This window comes from Sorex fumeus, unplaced genomic scaffold (genome assembly GCF_029834395.1).
Source record: "Sorex fumeus unplaced genomic scaffold, SorFum_2.1 ptg000028l, whole genome shotgun sequence".
Lineage (NCBI taxonomy): Eukaryota > Metazoa > Chordata > Mammalia > Eulipotyphla > Soricidae > Sorex > Sorex fumeus.
The window spans coordinates 6315016-6334386 of record NW_026606085.1 but is presented as its reverse complement, the minus strand read 5'-3'; the positions used below and the strand labels follow the sequence as shown (position 1 = coordinate 6334386).

Here is a 19371-nt window from a genome sequence, read left to right as displayed (position 1 = left end):
CCTCCATCTTGTGTATGCAAGTGGAGTGGCAGTGGTTCATTCTTTGCCTCATGGAGGAGGCAGTCTAGACCTGGCATGCCTGGATTTTCAGTGTCCTATATCAGCTAGAACGGACAATACCCAGAACATAGTGGCCTAGAACCAGCCCTAACATAGGTCCTGCTGCATTCCTTCTGTGGTAAACCAGGAGCTCTGTCTCATCTCCTTGCTCCCGAACAAGACCAATGGGATAGCTGTAGTTCACTTTGGCAGAGGAATGGGGACTTTGGAATCTAACACACCAACTGGAGCATATTCTGCCAAGAAGTGAACCTAACCCCTCTGCTCAAAGCTCAATGGCTGGAAACAGTCACCTGGCCCTGCTTAACCTCAAGGGGACTGTGAAGTACCCAGAAGACAGAGCCTAAACTAGGCAGTGAATGATTACAAATGATAACCACGCCACTTATCAGGTCTATTATCATGGATAAGAGACCCTTCCTATGCCTCCACATTCCTCCTTCAGAAAATAGAATTTCTCATAGAGGTGGTTGTGAGGATTCGGGGGGGGGGGGGGGGTTAGAATGTGCTCAGCTGTAAAAGGATTTTTCCTCTGATCAGTGTGCAACAGAGCAAACTCATGGAGTTAGCCAGGGTGAAGAATAAGTTCTTGTCTGTTTGAATTCCTGTCCCAGGAGCTGCCAAAACATGTAGACTACAACTAGGTCTGGGAATTTTGAAGTCATAGAAGTGGACTGGCTGGACCATATTTGGATTAAAAGTTGCAATCAAAGAGCAAGATTGGGGACTATTGAGCCATAGATCTTCAAAAGGGAACTAAAGCAAATGAGAGGTGTTCCTGCAAGGAACAATCCATGCTGGACAGGACCATTGGGATGCATAGTTATGAACACTGGGTGCATTTTCCTTGTGGTGTGTGTGGGGGGTGGGGTGGATGCTAATGGATCACCCAACGATTGGGCAATCAAGAATCTGCAGAGCACTTTTTTCAGTCTTGTCTTGAGAACTACTGAATCTGCATGAAGTATCTCCTGGGAGTCCCCCACTTTGAAGCTCTAGGAAGGAAGCATTAAAGGTCTGATTTTCTCACCTCCTCTTGATTTCTTAGCAGGGTCCTGGCTCATGGGGTGTCTTTGAAGCAGACCCATAGCATCCTGACTCCATCACAGAAAGACCTTTTGTTGCCAAACACAGCTGATGTGTGCACATAGCAGCTTCTGTTCTTTTAAATGAAGTGGGCTCAAGACCTAGCCCCAGCAGAGTAAGCTGGGTGACCCTGGACAGGGAATGTCAATTCTTTGACTGGGGAACAAAAAAGAGTGTTTAAATCTGGTGAGGCCAGAGCATCGGGGTGTGCCATCCAAGCTTTGGGCCAGTGGTAGACCTAGAGAGTATGGTGATGTCAACAGAAAGGTGGCCCCTTCACTTCCTCAGAAATGGAATTCTCAAAAAAGGTATCACCCACTCTGAACCCCAAATTATAGACAGAAGATTCTGGGATGAATCATCTGGGGGATTTGTTGCATCAAGACCCACCTTATAGGAGGCTGACTGTGGAAGGGTGGTGCTTTATAGCTTGATTTGGCAAAGCCCAGTTTTGCCATCAAAGTTTCAGGCCCACAGTCCCACGTGTGAGCCAAGGGGCCTCCCCCTAATACACAGTTGAGGTGGCACAGGCCTAACACTCAGCCCCTTGTGTGTTTATAACAGTGTAAAGTACCTGCTTAAAATGGGTACTTTTGTTTCATGGAAAATTCATTAACAATTGAAATTAAAGTTTAATTTTCATTTGTTCCCAAGGACAATTTGCTCCTTTCAGGTACCCTGGGGTCTTAGTAGACCTCCTAAAAGTCCAGGGGATGAAGGGTGTCTTGCTGTAGAATCTTCTTCCCTGATCTTGGTGTATATGGCTTTCCCCAGACTGGTAGAGAGAGCAGCAGCCCCATGTCTGCATTTTTCCTTCCTTCACTAGAACACTTTGCAGCTGCCTTGAACCCTCCCAGTTCAGCTTCTAGGGCACCAGGGGAGTTCTTTGCAAAAACTAGTGAAAAATGATCCTGTTATTGGAGTGAGGAGAATGCTCAAGTGCTAGAGCATATGCTCACATACAGGAGGCCCTGGATTTGACCCTCACAACATGAACCTGCTGACTACTCCCTAGTTAAGCCCCAAAACCTAACCATCAAGAGAATGGCCCCCTGGGTCCAATCCCATCCACAGCTCCCCGAGCCCCCATATATGTATGTACCTATAAAGGTCATCTTATCCAGCAACATTTTCTAATGTTTCATCTGCAAAGACAACCCCGGGAGTTACCTTGCAAAAAGGTGGATTTATACCCGTTTTATTTAAAAAAAAAATGGCCAACATTAGTCTCTCCTTTAATTGCTTCGGTTTCGGGCTTCTTTCAATAACAAAAACATGCACCTCTTTCTAGATATGAATTGCTGTCCTGTTGAGTCTCGTGTTTGTAGAAGCATGAGTGAATCTGCCTTAAGTTTTGTCTCCTTGTTCTGTTCTTCCTTTTACTTCATTTTTCTTGTGAAAGTTCTCATGTTTCTTAGAAGACTATGGAAAGAGATGTCTGTTCAAGAAAATATGAAACAGAGAAGTGGTAGTCCCAACAAAGGGAATTAACTCTAGAGGAGAGGGCTCCTTGACAACTGGTTGGACCCTGGAGGCACTCACCTGGTAGGGTTCTGGGCCCTTGATGGAACTGGAACTGTACTGGACCCTGAGTTCCTGACAGGGATCACTCAGCTTCCTTGTGCTTCAGCATGCCAGTCTTTAAAATGGATTTTTCCATTTCACTAAGTACTAAGCAGTCACCTGGCTTCTTTTTTGCATCAAGTTTGACAGGTAGCAATGCCTTCTCCTCTCAGCCAAAGATAAGCTCTGGGGAGGCATGGGTCTGCTAGATTGTGTCAGTGATCAACAATGTGCTCCCTTCAGGCTGTGAGCATGAGGCCTGGTTTGGGTGGAATCCCAAAGGGAACAGCAGTCTCAGACACGGATGACATTTGTATGAAGGACAGGAAAAAGTCACATCATGAAAATCCTGGGTAGACTGAACCCTTGAAATACAATGTCTGAAGTTGAGACTCAAACTTCCAGTATAGCACAAACTCTTAGTCTTAGTGTCTCAGCAGGTCTTAAATCCTGCACAGGGTCCAACTGGATGTGAACTGGTCTTGGGAGAGCTGAGACTGTAACTAAAGCTTGCTTTTTCCTCAGCCTGTCCAGCCTCTGCCTGCCCACCATATGTCAAGCACTGACTTTCCAGTGGAGCCTTAAGCCCCTTAGACTGACTAGATCCCAGAGACCAGTTATGCCCCTCTCTGAGCACAAGGCCCCTTGCTAAGAAGCCAGTCCCTGAGGAGGCAAGGCAAGACCTATTTCTTCCTGAGGAAAAATTGAAGGCTTTCAGCTCTCTGTACAAGGGAAAGAGTTGGCCATGCCTTCAAGGGGCCAGTGGAATCTGCATTTCTCAAGACCAGACTAGGCTCTTCCCTGTGACTTCAAAACAGCTGTGTGCTGAAATTATAGCTTCCTGGTGACGCTTGGTTCCACTTCGCATGGCAACACAACATGTTCCTAATGACTGAATTGTTTGTTTAATAAAGAAATCGCAACCATTTGGAAGTTTAAATATAGCTTCAGAAACCCAGTGAGCTCAGCTGGTGACTGTGTGGTGCTGGAACCAACCCCATCCCTGCAGCTATCAAAGTCTTTGCTTGGAAAAAAATTATTTTCACAAATCCTGTTATCTTTCCTCATGAGTTTCTTTCTTTTTGGCTTTGAATAGAAGAAATTGGTTATGTAAAAGACAAAACCTTATCTTCAGGTTCTAGAGCAGGTGGGAAGATCAAAGGAGCCGCCTGTCCTGCTGCTGAATTTGGAGCAGGTGGGAGTGTCCTTCTTTTACCCCTGAACATTGTTAGGATGGTGTGCAGGGATGGTTACTTGAGGACTGAAAACAGATTGTCCCAGTCAGTAACCTTTTAGTTCAAAATTGCATCTGCAGCCAGCATTCCACTAGTCCTTGCAAAGCAAAATCGCCTTTTCCTGTCTTTTCTGTGTAGTTGGGGTTTGTTGACCTGAAGAATTCTTAGACCAGAACTATATTCCTTGAGTAGCTTGTTGACCCATATACTTTTCTCCCTTCCACCACCTTCCCAAGCCCCAAGCATAGGCACAATGAAGACTGAGAGACAGACAGTGTACAAGAGTTTATTTAATTGATATTTGAATTTAGTTCTATCATGTGTATCATGTGGAGCCCACGTTACAAGTTCCATCTGGCTCCATTACACCTCTAACCAAAAAGAAGAAGAAGAAGAAGAAAGAAAGAAAACTTAAAAAGAAAATCCACAACTTTTCAATGTCATTAAATATATTCATATATAATAACCATAATATATTAGTAGGTATTGGGAAGGAACCCAAACAATATGTCGTGGTCACAACTAAACATTTACAATGCGGAGTGAACAGAACTCCAAAATCCAGGAGGGAGTTAAGGGAGGATGGGAAGTGCATTTGGGAATGGAGTGGGAAGGGATATCCAATGACACATGGAATGGGACTTGCTGGATTTGTGCAGGGGGAGGGCCCCACAGGTACAAACTGCAATACCCCTAGGGTATGACCATGCACTCAGTGACCTCATCAATGAGTGTAGTTTGTCCACTCTCCAGTCTTTCCTGGAATTTGGAGAAACCCTATAATTGTTCCATTTAAAAGTGTTCCTTACCGTAGAGTCTCCTTGAGTTCAGTCTCATTCCACCATAGGGTAACCCAAATCTGTACCATTGCCAGCGTACAACTTTGGAGACAGAGTTCCAGGAGGTTGCAAGAGGCCTTGGGGAAACTCCTAGCCTCCTTGGCTTGCGCAGGAGGTGTCAAGTATTCCTTCTATTTGTGGGACAATTCTGATGCTGCTTCTCACTCTCCTTTCCCCCAAGGAGGCCACCACGTCCAGGGGGCAGCCTCCATTCTTTCCCCTTCCCTCCATCCCAAGCTTTTACGGCATTACTCTGTGTCAGAAAAGCAGACACTCCACTGCCAAGGGCTCTAGACCACCCAGCAGGTAAGAATAAACAACTGGGGAATCTTCAAACAAAAAATCTAATCTGATATGTTGTTCTTCAAACACCTACATATCACAATTCTGGTTAATACACTCATCAAATTCAAAATCTAGTTCCATTTGCATTCCTTCCTAACTGTACAAATTGGAACACCTCAATTCCTTCCACCTCCTCCTGGGGAGAGGGGTGAGGGTGGAAGACGGGTGCTTTCCCAAGGATGGGTCATCGGGTGCTGGCTGGAATCAGTTGATTCCTGATCAATTGGGTCGAAGAGATTGAGGTGAAGGAGCTGCCATTAAGAAGCCAGATTGGTGTTCATAGAAGAGGGGCACTTGCCCTGTGTAGTGCCTTCTGTGGACTGTGAGACAGCTGAAAGTGCTGGCTGAAATCAGGAGACGTGGGCTGGGTCCAAGAGATCGGGAAGGGCAGCATATAGTGGCTGAAGTCTCATCAGTGTCCTCACACGGATCTGGCTGATTTGACATGGACCCTGGGAATTGGCCTTGTGCCCTCAGGAGAGCCAAAAGGAAGAACGAAGCTATAGGCTGCCTGAATTTAAAACAAGATTTACTCTTGCTTGGCAGACCATTGGCTGACTCAGAAGGCCTCAAGCGACCTATGGTCTTAGCCCTTCACTGGACATGGGGACGACAGAGAACTCTGGTGGGAGGTAAGGGGATACCAGACTGTAGCCAGACTGGTGTACAGAGATAGGACACCTGCTCCAATGCAGTGCCTTTTGTGGACTATGTAGGAGACAGCAATGTTCTGAGACCTTCCAGATGTTAATGGGCCTCAGGAGAGCTGCTGTTTGTTTAGCAGAGTGGGGCCGAGAAAGACAAATGCAGTTCACAGAGGAGTCTTCTCCCTATCCCCATAGGTATCTCTGCCACTCTCCCCTGGAGCACCTCCAAACTCCGCCAGGGGGGCAAACTTTCTCTCCACTGTGTCTGAGATCAGCTGAGGCTGATACTCCTGGAACCTGGACTCCCAGGACTGCCCTGGAGCAAGTTCATTCTCTTCTTTGCTTGCCTCTGAAGATGTCACTTTACCCACTTTCCCCTCCACTTCTCCAGACAACCTTGCATTGAACAGGGTCAATGTCTCAGTGGAGGCTCTGATGGCAGCCTGATATGTGGTAGAACTATCATGGAGAATGGCCCTAGCTCAGAAAGCAAGGCTTGAGTCTGAACATTGTCTGCACAGGACCCTGGTAACTGCCCAAGCCCCAGTGACCTGGTTAACCTATGCCTTGCATTCATCTCTGGTGAAAGAGGGTAAAACCCCCTGTATCACAGGGTTGTCACAGGGTATGATGATATCATGGGGGTAAAGTGCCTACCACCGAACAGGTGATTGGTCAGTGGCAACTATGATGGGGGCTTTAGCTGAGACTGAAGGAAGCCAGACTAAGCTAGGTCGAGCTTCATACTTGGTGTGACCCCTTTGATGAATCAAACTCCAACAGGGAAAATGAAGCCAGTTTCCTGACTGAGAATGAGCCAGACCTCCAAATCAGTGAGTTAGAGAGAGAGCACGCGAGTCCCTGGGCAGTGAAGAGATTCCAGGAGGTAGAAGTCCCTAAACCACCAGAAGGGAGGGCAAGCAGACCAAACAATCCCAGCTAAGCAAGAGGCCTACTTAGGGGCTACATTTCTAAGAAGCCTTGGAAAGGGGGCTGGCCACATGGGCTAGATTAAGACAGCTGTAGAGGGCAGTCCTGGGGTTTAGCGTGGAGGAGAGATGGGGAGCAATAGGCTCCCCTGGCCCTGCAGCCTCTGTCCTTTCCCTTGGGGACCCAAGGAAGGCAGCAGCAGCAGAAAGTGATCATAGCTTCCTTGTTCCCCAGGAACCTGGCCATTCCTTCCCCTTCCTGCCTATGGCTCCAGTAATCTGGCACTTCACTGAGCCTGCAAAGCCTCTCTGACTCAGGCAGGCCCCTCCCCCCAGCGAGTCTGCCTTTGCAGCCTGCATTCCTTGCCCATCCTGGCCATTCCCAGCTGTTGACACAGTGGAGGGCCCGTGTGGGAGCTGATGTCATTATACAAATAGTGTCACTGCAGCAAAGCCAGTCAGTGCTCCGTTCCCCTCCCCTGGAAAATGTCATTAAAAGGGCTAGTTGCAAGTTTCCAGAAAGGAAACTGGGAGGTTTTTGCCTTCGAAATGCCTCCTCCGGCAGGCAGCTCCAGCATGAGGCAGTGACCACCCGGCTTGGGCTTCTCAGGGGTGTTCTTGGGCCCACTGCCCTCTGGCAAAGGGCAAAGTCCTGGGCCCATCTCAATCCCCAGCTGGGCGGGGAGAGGCACCAACAGGGGCTTCCTCTCCCCTCTGGATCCAGAGACTATAATCACCGACCCACGACCCCACCCAGGAGGCCCAGGTCAGCAGGTGGCAGTAGGGACCACAGGCTGCATGAGAAAGACTTTTTCTCTCCCCAAAACGCCTGCCAGGTGCCTTCAGAAGGGGCCCTAGTTGTCACAGCCAGGGGTCCTGTGGGAATTCCCAAAGAAAGGCCAGGGAAAAGGTGGGAACTTTTAGTCTTGTATATTGTGGGTGGTGGTTTGGCCAGACTCCATCAGTCCCCATTCCCCGAGAATTCACAGTTCTCCTCACGTCTCCTACACCATCACCAGCCACTAACCAGGGCGGGGGTAGGAGAGGGGCGGGTCAGTGCCCCGCCCCCCTCCACAGTGACACCCCCCAAGCCCCCCTCTCCTGGTCCTCTGGAAGCGGAAGCGCGACTCTGCTCTGGAGGGAGCCCGTGAGGTAGCTAAATTCTCTTTTCTCCAGGGCCTGGCCGGCAGCTCCGCAGCCAGGGACAAACAGGGTGGGGCCGGGGTGGGGCTGCCAGGCTGCCTGCGGCCCCGCCCCCTGCCCCGCCTGCCCCGCCGCTGGCGCCGAGGCCTGCGCGCTAGGCCTTTTTGCACTTGCCCTTCTTCTCGCGCTGCTGGAACTTGCGCAGTCGCCGTGCCCATGTGTCCCGCCACTGGATCACCAGGCTGCTCTTATCAGCCACGATGCCGCTCTGGTCCGGTGAGTCCTCTGCGTTGCCCAGCAACAGGTACTTCTTTAGGGGCTTGATTTTGGGGCACTTGCAGGCGATGTCCCGTGAGCGAATCCAAAGGCTCTGATCGCCACGGCGGATGCGGCTTGTGCCCTGCTTGTACACAGAGATGATGTTCACCGTGAACTTCCACCAATCCCCCGCCTTGTCTGCCTTCAGGATGTGGATCTGGACGGCTGCAAGAGAGCACGGACAGAAGGGCCCGTTAGCTGCCAGTTCTGCTGGCCAGATGAATCCTCCCTCTATACTTGGGAGGGCCCCCAGTGTATTTGAAGGAAAAGTTGAAAGGGCCCCAAAGCCAGGAAGAGAAATGAGAGGGTGGTGGCAACGCTGATCGGAAGCCCAAACTGCCACGCACAGAGTCAGGGTCATTGTTCCCTAAGGCCCAGGACTGCGAAGGCCTTCCAAAAAGGTCTAGGAAGACAAGAGGAGGCCACTGCTCCATCTGCCCAGAATGGCTGGTCCTCAGAGGCTGAGAAATTGGGGTGTGGAGCTACTACAGGTCCCTGTCATCTAGCGCCAAGCCTCCCGACACTTCCAGACATACAGTCTTTGCTCATACTAGAAAAGAGTGATGGGCGCTCAGGGTTTCCTAGCCCTCCTTCCGTCATGGCATTCTCAAATCCACCTGGTCTTCCCAATCCTCTCCTAGCATTTCCCCCTAGTGCCAGGTTCTCAAACTTGCACAGGATCTGAAACCCCTGAAGGGCTTGTCAAAATTCTCAGAGTTGTTTTGGTGTTTCTGATTCAACAGTTCTGGGTGGGGCCCAAAATATGCATTTTTCCACAAGTTCCTTGGTGCTTCTAACACTTTTGTGAATCACTTCCCACTTAATGTTAACAAATGTTATTTCTGTTGAATATTAAAATAGGGGAACATCTTTTCAAAAATATATGTAGGGAATTGAACAATGTATGTACTAGACTGAACAAAGTCAGAGTCTTCCTTACTGTGTGACCTTTCAGCACCTTTAATATGTGCACTGATTCTCCTCTCTGCTGACTGCAAAACCCTTTGGCTGGTGCATCAACAGTTACCAGTAGCTCCACAAGGCCTACACAGGAACTGCTCCACAGGCTGTCCCAGACCAGAGACAGTAGTATCTGCTGTTCTAACCCTTATTCACAGGAAACAGGCATCTTCCCCTTGCTGAGTCCACCATGATTTCCTTTATTCTTATACTCAATCCTTCTGGTGGCTGAGTGGACTTGCTCCATATTAAGAAAGAAGCAGCAGCCCAGCTCTCCAGATGACAGAAGACCTCAGTGGCTCCAGCAGCCATGAGGTCACATGGGCAGAACATGTAGCGTATGCTTCACCTTCTACTCAGCATGGCCTGGTTTTCATGTTGGCTGATTTCTCAAAGTTTCTGGGGGGTTGTGTAGGTGGGGGGCACAATGCCATCTTCCTTCCCAGGGTCACCCTGCTCTCCACCCATGCCTAAACTTGGCCCAGAGTGGTGAGTCCAAGCCAGACACCATTCCACTCATGTTTCTGGAGTAAGAAAAGTGGCAGATTTTCTGTATTTTCATTTCAGTTGTTCTTGGGCATCTTGAACTTTGCACTTCCATCTGAGGGCTCCAAGAATGGCTGCCATGGAAACAGTTTCCATGTTTTCGTTGCTAAGAGACTTAATACAGAGTGTGAACTCTGAGGGTGGCCCTCAAGCCAGGCGAAGAGGCTGGGCCATGTGTGTTTGACTGTGCAGCTTGAGGTCAACTTGGCAACTGAGTGCTACTCAGCTCAGCAACAGGAGAGCCATCCCTGACACCCCTCAGAGCCCCAGTTTCCTCTTGTCAGGACAGACTGAAAACACAATGAGCCTCCCTCTATATCCACTGTTTGCCAGCATAAGACTGCATAGTCCTAGGCCAGCCACACTATGCCCTCTCAGAGCCCCCTCTCTGCTGGAGCAGACAAGGTGGTTTGGCAAGGTTACAGTGGAAGTTCCCTCTGACGGAGGCCCCTGGAGAAAGCGGCATTGATCCCAGGCATTCAGCATCTATGGGCTTAGCTATGAGCAGAACTGGGTCTTCCCACACCCCAAATCCATATGTTAAAGTCCTATCCCCCAGTATCACAGGACATGACAGTATTTGGAGATAGGATCTTTAAAGGGGTGATTAAGATGCGGTCACTGGGGGTGCCTCTAATCCAGTATTGCTAAGAAGGGCATTAGGACACTGACGGGTACACATACAAATAATATCCATCTGTAAACCAAGGAGAGGCCTCAGGAAACCGGCCTTGCTAACCCTATGGTCAAACTTCCAATATCTAAACCTGTGAGAAAATACATTTTTATTATTTATGGCTTCCTGTTTTGCTTCCCCCCATCCTAACAATGGATTGAGGGACTTAGGATCAGGTTCCTCTCAGGGCGGGTAAGTGAAGGCTTGGTGAAACTTTTCCCAAGGTTGCTGAGGAGCCCTGTGAAACAATAGCAGACCTTGAGCTGGCCCTCCAGGTCCCTAAAGGTGCCTCTTACTCCTGGAGTGAACGCTCTATCTACTCAATGAATGCTCTGGATCACCCAGCAGATAGAACACCCAAAATAGCCCCTCAGCCACCATCCCCCGCCCTAGAATAGTTCTGCTTAACTCTGAGGACACAACCTAGAGAGATGGCTTCCTCTATACTTTGCTTCCCTGGAGAATTCAGGAGTCTTGTTCAGAAAGCACTGGCCTGGGGACTGTAGTGATAGTTTAGTGGATAGGGCATTTGCTTGCATGCTGCTTCAATTCCCAGCATCCCATATGTCACCTGAGCACCACCAGGAGTGATGCCTGAGTGCAGAGCCAGGAACAGAGCCCTGAGCATTGCCAGGTTTGATCCAAAAACAAAAGAAAAAAGAAAGAAAGCACTGACCTTGTCCTCCTTCCACCCCAGCCACTCCTGACTGTTTCATGGGCCCCTACATGGGACAGCATAAGTCATAAGTCTGGGGCAGGGGCAAAGAGAGTGGTGGTGGTAGAATGTGATCATGTGATAATGCTGGAAAAAAATTCACATTTCTGCTGCTCTTGGCAATGCCTCTGCATATTACACAGCCCACTAAGTATAAACTGCACATGAGCACATGGGCCAAGTCCTCAACAGCTGAAAATATTCACAGACACTGAAATGGCGACCTTCGACAGATCTGCTTGGTATGCTCAGAGCACACTCACACAGCATGTTCCATGCCCACTACCACTTTGGAGGGCCCTGCTGGCAGACAGGAATAACTGGGGTTCCTGGGGGCCTGGGCATCATCCAGTCAGGGGCTAGACACAGTGACTGTGGGCAATTCTGCACATCTGAGCAGATCACAACAGGCCCTGAACACCACAGGACATTCATTCCAAGCTTTAGGAACCTGAGCCCCCAGCTCCCTTACACTGATGTCTTAAACTGACCTCACCAGGCTGGAATGTGGGCGTAGGCAAGGATCCCCCAAGCAGTTTTCAGAAAAGGGAAAGAAACCTCAAAAAGGGAGACCGTAGGATCAGATGAGGGAAGGGTAGGCTGAGAGCCCCGAAAAGCCCTGGATGAAGAAGGTTCCAGCACAAGCCAGACTAACGGTTGCTAACACAAAGGCAGGAAGCTTCCAGAGAGATGCTGAGAGCATAGACCCACTGGCCCCCAGCCACTGCTTCTTCAGCCTGTTTCGGTGACAAGCAGCCCTACCTCAGGTCTCCACTATGAAAAATTGAGGGCTCCAAGAGTAGAGAGAGAGAGAGTATGGAGAATATTGTCTGCCATGGAGGCAGGGGGAGGGTGGGAAAGGGGGGATATACCAGGGATATTGGTGGTGGGGAATGTGCACTGGTGGAGGGATGGATGTTTAATCATTGTGTGATTGTAACCCAAACATGAAAGCTTGTAATTATCTCACGGTGATTCAATAAAATTTAAAAAAAGAAAGAAAGAAAAATTGAGGGCTCAAGAGGCACAATAGTGGCACTGGCCTCATGCAGCACAAGGGTGGATGGGTGACACAGGCCTCGCCCAATTGAACTGTTACACCCGTGGGTCTCCAGCAAGCTTCAGATGGAGCAGATCTAGAGGGTGGCAGAGCAAGGGGAGGTCTCCCAGCCTTGGGGGCCTTGAACTGTTCCCTCGATGCAATACCTCTCCTTTCCTGTGTTAGCCAACCATCAGGCAAAATTGCCCCCAACCCAAACCCTACCCCAATTCCTGGCTTCACAGGAAGGTGTCAGGGATTCTTTAAGCTAGCAGGGCAGAGTCCTTAGAATCAATATCCCTGCTCTAGTGCACACTTGCCATTCTGACAGAAACCTGAAACTGTGGAGAGTTGCCCATGACTCAGAGACAGAAAGGGACCAGGGCCAAGGGAGGCCAGAGTCATCGTGAATAGATGTGCCAGCTGGTGCTGGTCACTGAGTGTAGAAAGCTAGGAAGTAGGTTCCAGGCAGTCTAGATATCATGGCCAGTCCTGTGGACCCTCCTGGCCACTGTTTCCTACATTCCAGCAGCTGCATGTCCTTCCCTGGGAACAGGCAGCTGGCCACCCTTAATGAGAGCCTCAAGCTGCAGTTTTTGATCTTGGAAGTGATCTGGTGATTGAAGTCAACCTAGGCAGTGCCTGTGCTTGGATTCCTACACAGGGACTAGCTGTTCCATGGCAATACTTTGTCCAGAATCCCTAATTATACAGACTCCTCCCCTTGGAACGAGCTCTGGGCCTGCCACTGCCTCTACCCTGGACAGTGGCTCCACTTGCAGGTTGGGGAGATACTGCTGTGATTAAAGTTCCTGACTGGGACCAGATTCTCAGAACCTGCTTGGGGGCAGGGGTAGAAAGACTGGGGACACATTTGCTTCTTATTCCTCTGCTTCTCAGCCTGAGGAAATAAAACCATGTTGGGCCTGGGCTTTCTTCTACTCCCAGAGAGTCTGAATGCAGGGATATTTCTGCAGGAGAATCTTTATGCCTCCTGGGTTTATGGACTGCTGGAGGGGCCAGGAACCAGGATCTTCCCCATAATGGTCCCTCCAGAAAAACTTTGGTGGTTGGCTCTGACCTCCCTAGACCCAGGAACACTTTTCTGTTCGGTCAATCCAGCTGAGAGGTTGAACCCATCCACCTCAGAGATAACTAGCAGAACAAATGTCAGGAGGATACTAACACAAACAATTAAGCCATGTAGCCCTATAAATATCCCCTCACAGAAATCATGTCAGGAATTGCAGCTGCTTTAATAAAATTCATCTCTGACCCCATGGTCCCCTGGCCCCTGTGAAGGTACGGAGCTGCAGAGCAGGGTCAAGTCATTTTCTCAAGGATGCTAGGCTGCTGCCAAGGGAAGAGTGAGCAAACAAGTAGGAGCTTGGCAGGGCTGGCATACCCAGGAATGGGTATCACAACTGTCTGAGCCCAGTTTTCATTAACTGGGGTGTAGGGCTAGAAGCTCAGAGGCCATTCCCAGCCCTCCACCACAGTCACCATCTGAGAAATCCTGGGAATCCTGGGGTTGCCACACAGCCCTCTAAGGCACTGTTCCAGAACTTGAATAAGGCAGAGATTCACTTAGGACTAGACAAATTTTTCCTATTACACCTTCAGCTAAAGGAGTATTGGTACCACACTCTATCAGCTAGTTGAGGGCCGCCTCAGTTTCTGACTCCAGATCCCATGATAGGCTTTGTGCCTGGGGAAAGGGTGTAGGTGCCTGGAGTTAAGCTGTCTGCCAGGGAATCCTGAAGAAAAAGTCACTTCTTTTGGGCTTTCATAAAATTGCAGCTGCTTTCATAAAATTCATTTTTGGGGGAGATGGGAGGCAGAGAACCAAACCCAAGGGAGACCATCAGCCCCCTCTTCCTGGTGGATATGTCAACCTGTCCTGCTTACATCCAAGCTTGAAATCAAGGAGAGATTAGGAAGCTGCTATAGCACTTTGCAAAAAGGTTCAGACAGCAGGGAGACCCAGGATTTCCTGAAAGAACCAAGGGAGAGAGACCCTCCCAGAGGAAAGCCTCATGCTATCTCCTCACCATGTCAGGAGACCACAGCCTGACCAACCTGATCCCAGTGTATGTCCCTCCCCCCAAACATAGATACCCCCCACAGCTCTCTACTGCCAATGTCACTTTGGAGGGTGGCCAAGACTTCATCCCTGGACATCACAGCTTCATGAGATGCTCTGCCTCTCCAATCTCCCAAACCTAAACTGACTCACACTGCACCTCAGGAAAGACAGTGAGAGTGAGACCTATGTGCTTGTTCCACTGAAGACCACCAAGTCAGGAAGGCAGACCAAGACCTGAGACAGGTACCCTCAACATCCATGGGGTCCCAGTCTCTAAAGGGGGGCAAATTGAGAGACTCAGCCTTCCCAATGTCTCTTCACCCTCCAAGTTTTTCCAGGACCCCACACCAAAACCTCCAAAGAGAGCTTAGGGCACAGGATACTTGTGGCTGCCTCCACCACATTTTACCCTCTTCATAGAAGGCACCATCTCAAACTGGCTGTTCACAACTGTGTTTCTTAGTAAGCCCCTCCACAGGAAGGCTGTAAGTCTGTCGTGTGTGTGTGTGTGTGTGTGTGTGTGTGTGTGTGAGAGAGAGAGAGAGAGAGACAGAGACAGAGACAGAGACAGAGACAGAGACAGACAGAAAGACAGAGAGATAGAGAGATTTTAGAATTTCTACCCAAGGATCCCTAAAAAAAGGCCTACGCCATATAATGGTAATTAGAACCCAGACCCATACCCCCATACCTTGGAGGGTTCCAAGTCATAGTCACTTTAAAGGAAAAAAGGGGTTATGCTCCATCAGAGGATAGAAAAAATCAGGCTAAGTATAGAAAAGAACACAAAGAAGCTCTAGAGACTGAGAGGAGGCCCAGAAGTGCCCAGAACCCTAAGGCTGGCATCTCTTCTGCTCCCAGATCTTCAGTGAGCTGTGAGGGTCAGTGTTGGAGGGCCAGTCTCTTGAACCCATCTGTTGGGTTAAGCAGTCACTGTACTTAATCCACCCTCCCCAACAGAAGACCCCCCCTTTAGTGTGGCACCTCCCAGGGCCTTATCTGTTGAGGTGACATTGGGGACTCCCTGGATCTCCCTGAGGTTCCCACATTCTTTGAGGCTAACTCATGGACTCAACTCCACATCTGGCTTTCATATGAGCTAATACTCCAGGCAGGGACATATTTGGCTTGGGAAAGAGAAGGATCCCCAGGAGACCGATGACCTATCCCCCATCTCAACTACCCTGAGAAGGGGTCAGTGAGCCTCTGAAACCATGTGTTACTAGCTGATCAGAAAACCATCACAGGAGTGAAAACAATACTCAAGGGGTGAGAGCCAGTCACCTAGCTCACCAGGATGCCCCCTCTTGGTGGAATAGTCCCTAGAGGACTTATCTAACATCAGAATCTGCCCCCTAGTCCCTACATCACAGTTTACTATAGATACAGATGCCTCATCTCTAGGGCATTCCTGATTGGGGGCTACTGACCAAGAGAAATAAGTTGTCAGAGAATGGGGAGGGCTTGTCCTCACTGAGGGGTCCACATCCCCCAGTGATCTGGAGAGAGTTCTGAAACTCTGTCCACTGCTCTAGATCCTCTGGTTTCTACCTGAGCAAGGCTTTGACTCCATGTGCCATCCCTGCCAGCTCCTCAACCCACCATCTCCTGGGTAATCTACAGTCATTTCCACCCTCCCCCAACTTTATCCATGCTCCCAATTAATCCACCATAAACTCTCACCACTAAAGGTTGTGCTTGGTGATAGGAAGGCTGTGCTAATCCCATATCCCCACCAACAACCCTGTGTCTACCATGTCCACCATCATGTCTGACTTCCTCACAGAGATGTCTTTGTGGCCTCTCCCAAGGCATAGAAAAGTTATCCCTTGTGCCTCCTAAGGACTAGTGTCCCTCTGTGCTGACACAGATTGCGCTCTGGTCTGGGGAGAAGAGCCACCAAAGCCCTCCAAGTTCCACCTTTTCATCAACAGATATGAATCCTCCCTGATGGGGTTGTGAGGATTCAGTGTGTAGCAGGAAAGAGATCAGTTACTAGCTTTGAAGTTCCTTCTCTCAGTCTTGCTCCATTCCACAGGTGCCAGGTCACATGGGGCTATAGTAATGTAAATCCTAATTCCAGCAAGGTACCCAGGCCTCTATCTGTCCACAGTCTCTGAGAGTACATGTGCAGCTCTTCCCTACCAATGCAATAATGTCCCCCTGTGATTGGCCCTCTGAAACAAGCACTGTCTACACTCTAGACAAATCATCTTGATTTTCCATCTGATGGTTCCAAGATGTCTTTCAACAAAAGGGGTGAATAATAAATATTTCTGGGCATGAATAATTTTTCCAAGTATTGGCAAAAGTGAGATGATCTCACCTTTCAAAATGTGAACTGTCTTCCCCACTATTAAATTCCAGGGAAAAAGAAAGAATGAGCTGGCAGCACCCAGGTCCCCAGGGATTCCTGGTGTCAAGATGAGCAGGACTGGTTCTTGATGGGTCAGAGTGATCTCTGCATGGACCCAAATTGTAGCTGCATGGACCCAATCAGCTTTTCCTCAGCCTCTCTGCCTGCTTCACTCCTCCCCACCCCAACTCTTCAGGATCCCTCCCCTTCCATGTCCCTTGTCTGTTTTCATTTCTCTGCTTAAAGGTTTTTCTCCCCTGCTGGATAACACTGGGTTGTCCTTGCTGCTCCTTCAGGGAGCTTAAAGTTTATGGAGCCACTCCCACAACAGTGCAACTGAGGCACACCCAATTCCATCAGACACTAATAATTCTATATTGATTTTTCTCTTTCCTTTATGTCATTTGTATGGTGTATTAAACAATGTCCTTTTTGTATAGACACAGGAAGACAGTTGATGCTGTGCTATGTAACAGTTAATTGACTCCAAATACAAAAATGGTATTTACTCCTGGGAATCCATATTTACTTGACTTAAGCTTCAGTTGTTCTTAGTTTCTTGCACTCCAAGAGGAAGGTCCCAATGAGGGACTGGATGGACCCAGGGCAAGCTGTGAGCTATCCCAGCATCAAAATGGGCCAGGCCAAGTACATTATACTTAACTATAAGCTAAGAGCACAGTCATGAACAAACTCTGTCATGATCCAAAAAGAGGTAACTGAATAAGGACCCTTTCCTTATTGAGGAAAGACTGGCCTGAGGAATGTGGTCTGGAACATATAGCGAGATATTCCCAGGAAGAGCCAAACTTTAAGCTTAATATATCTATTACTGTGTTCATACAAATATTTCATGCTATAAATATTATAAGAAGTAAATTTACTATGACTGTTTAAATGGATTACTAGCTGAGGAAAGAAGAAAGCAATACAACTGGGATGGAATCCCACCCTTGGGCAAAACAGAAGAGAACAGAACAGAACAGAACACAGAACAGAACAGAACAGAACAGAACAGAACAGAACAGAACAGAACAGAACAGACATTGGGGAAGGAAAACAGAACTACTCTGGAACAAGACTCTAGGACTGGACTCTGAGAAGGAGATGCTGAGAGGGAGATGAAGACTAGATGCTGGGGACTAGAGTTGATGAGATGTTGAGATGACAGAGAAGAGATAACAAAGGAGAGGACTTTGAGGTCAACGAGAAGACTAGGATGATGGAACTCTGATGATTTGGGCTACAGCCAAAATGACGACTATGACTGTGCCATAAAGGGAGAGATTGGATGAAGCCGGGGAGGAGAAAGAAAGAAACCGACTGCCAACCAGCCCTGGTGCCCGCTTTCTAATTCTCAGTTCCTCCGCCGGTCTGCCGCCCATCATCCAGCCTGGGGAGGTGGCTCCAGGCCACAGAACGCTCTAGTCCTGCATCCCTCACATGTGTGGGCCCATCACAACCTCTTTTCTTCTTTTATTATTGAAACTTACACTCTCCGTGCCTGGAAACCCTGCGTTACCCAGTGAACACTGGCTTCTGTGCTCCCTCACCCAGGAAGACTGCCTGTCCCTCCTTTTTTGCTCACTCCAGAAATAAGCCATGCCCTTATTCCTTCTTAGAAAAGACCCAAACCCAGATCCATTTTTATGCACTCTATGAGGTAATATTGAGTTACCTCCGTAGCTGTAAGTCTGTAGTCAGCACAAGAGAAGAAACATAGCCCAGAGCCGGACAGCCAGGAGTGGGTGTCACATGAGATGGCACTACTTTTTAGGATGTGAGCACTAATGTGATTTTCTGCATGTATGTGTGCAAGTGTGTGTGTGTGTGTGTGTGTGTGTGTGTATGTGTGTGGTGTGTGGCTGGCATGTAGACAGGGCTGTGTGTGGGGCCTATACTCAGAAGCTGTGTCAGATGCAGAGTTTCAAACTTGAAGAGGTAAGTGAGGACCACTGTGAAACCTCCAAAGGAGAAAGAAAGAAGGAGATGAAGAGAAAGGAGGTTGAGGTAAGAAGGCAGAACCAAGGCTGTGTTGATTGGAGTTGGCACTGTGGGCCAGACTGGACTGGTAAGGGAATTCTGGCAGAGAACTGGGGTGCAGGGAAATCCCGTGTAGGTCTTCCAAGGAGGCTGCAAGATGCTATCTCCCCACTCCCCTTTATAATCTGCCCTGAACCTCTGCCAGGCTGCAGTCAAATAGTCCAACAAATGTTAATTGGTCATGTGACTCAATCTATGGTTTCTGGATTGGAGCATCTGGATAACACTCTGCAGGGCTGACAACACTAGCAGAAATGCTTTTCGCCTCCTGGAGTCACCCAGCACTTCATTGTGATTGCATGTACACTTTTGCTTGTGTGTACACTCACAATAAGACACAGATCACACATACATGGAGAGGTCTCACATACATACACTTTGAACACAGTCACATGCACACTCATACATATTTACTCACAAATGTTCACACTCAAAACTGCACAAAATAAGGGTCTCCCCAGGTAGAGATTTTCCTGAAAAGTTGTCAGGGATATGTAGCATGCTTGAAAGTTACAAAACCTGCCCTCTGAACAATCCAACAGACTTTTCATAGTGCTTTTTTCAGCATTTGTAATGTGAGCCAGATTCTTCTATAAGGCAATGGAGGTGGCAGAAGTGAACAGACACTGATGACACCACTGACCATGGTTGGGTTGCTTGGAGGGTGGAACCTGGAGTGGTATGGTTCATAACATCCATATCTCATGTAGAAGAACATCAAATACACCTGAATACAACTCCCTGTGATAAGAGAACAAGGTCCAGGCTGATGAGGCTCTCTAAAG

At 48.7% G+C, this 19371-nt stretch overlaps 1 protein-coding gene across 2 annotated transcripts in view; it reads right to left on the bottom strand.

Moving 5' to 3' along the window:
- Positions 1–7513: 7513 nt before the first annotated feature.
- The window catches only part of NTN1 (netrin 1), a 234051-nt gene continuing 222193 nt past the window's right edge, over positions 7514–19371 (bottom strand). For both annotated transcript variants that reach the window (XM_056114920.1, XM_056114919.1), the window contains one exon: positions 7514–8330. In XM_056114920.1, the coding sequence (XP_055970895.1) occupies positions 8002–8330 (329 nt within the window). In that variant the 3' untranslated portion in view covers positions 7514–8001. The remainder of the gene's footprint in view (positions 8331–19371) is intronic.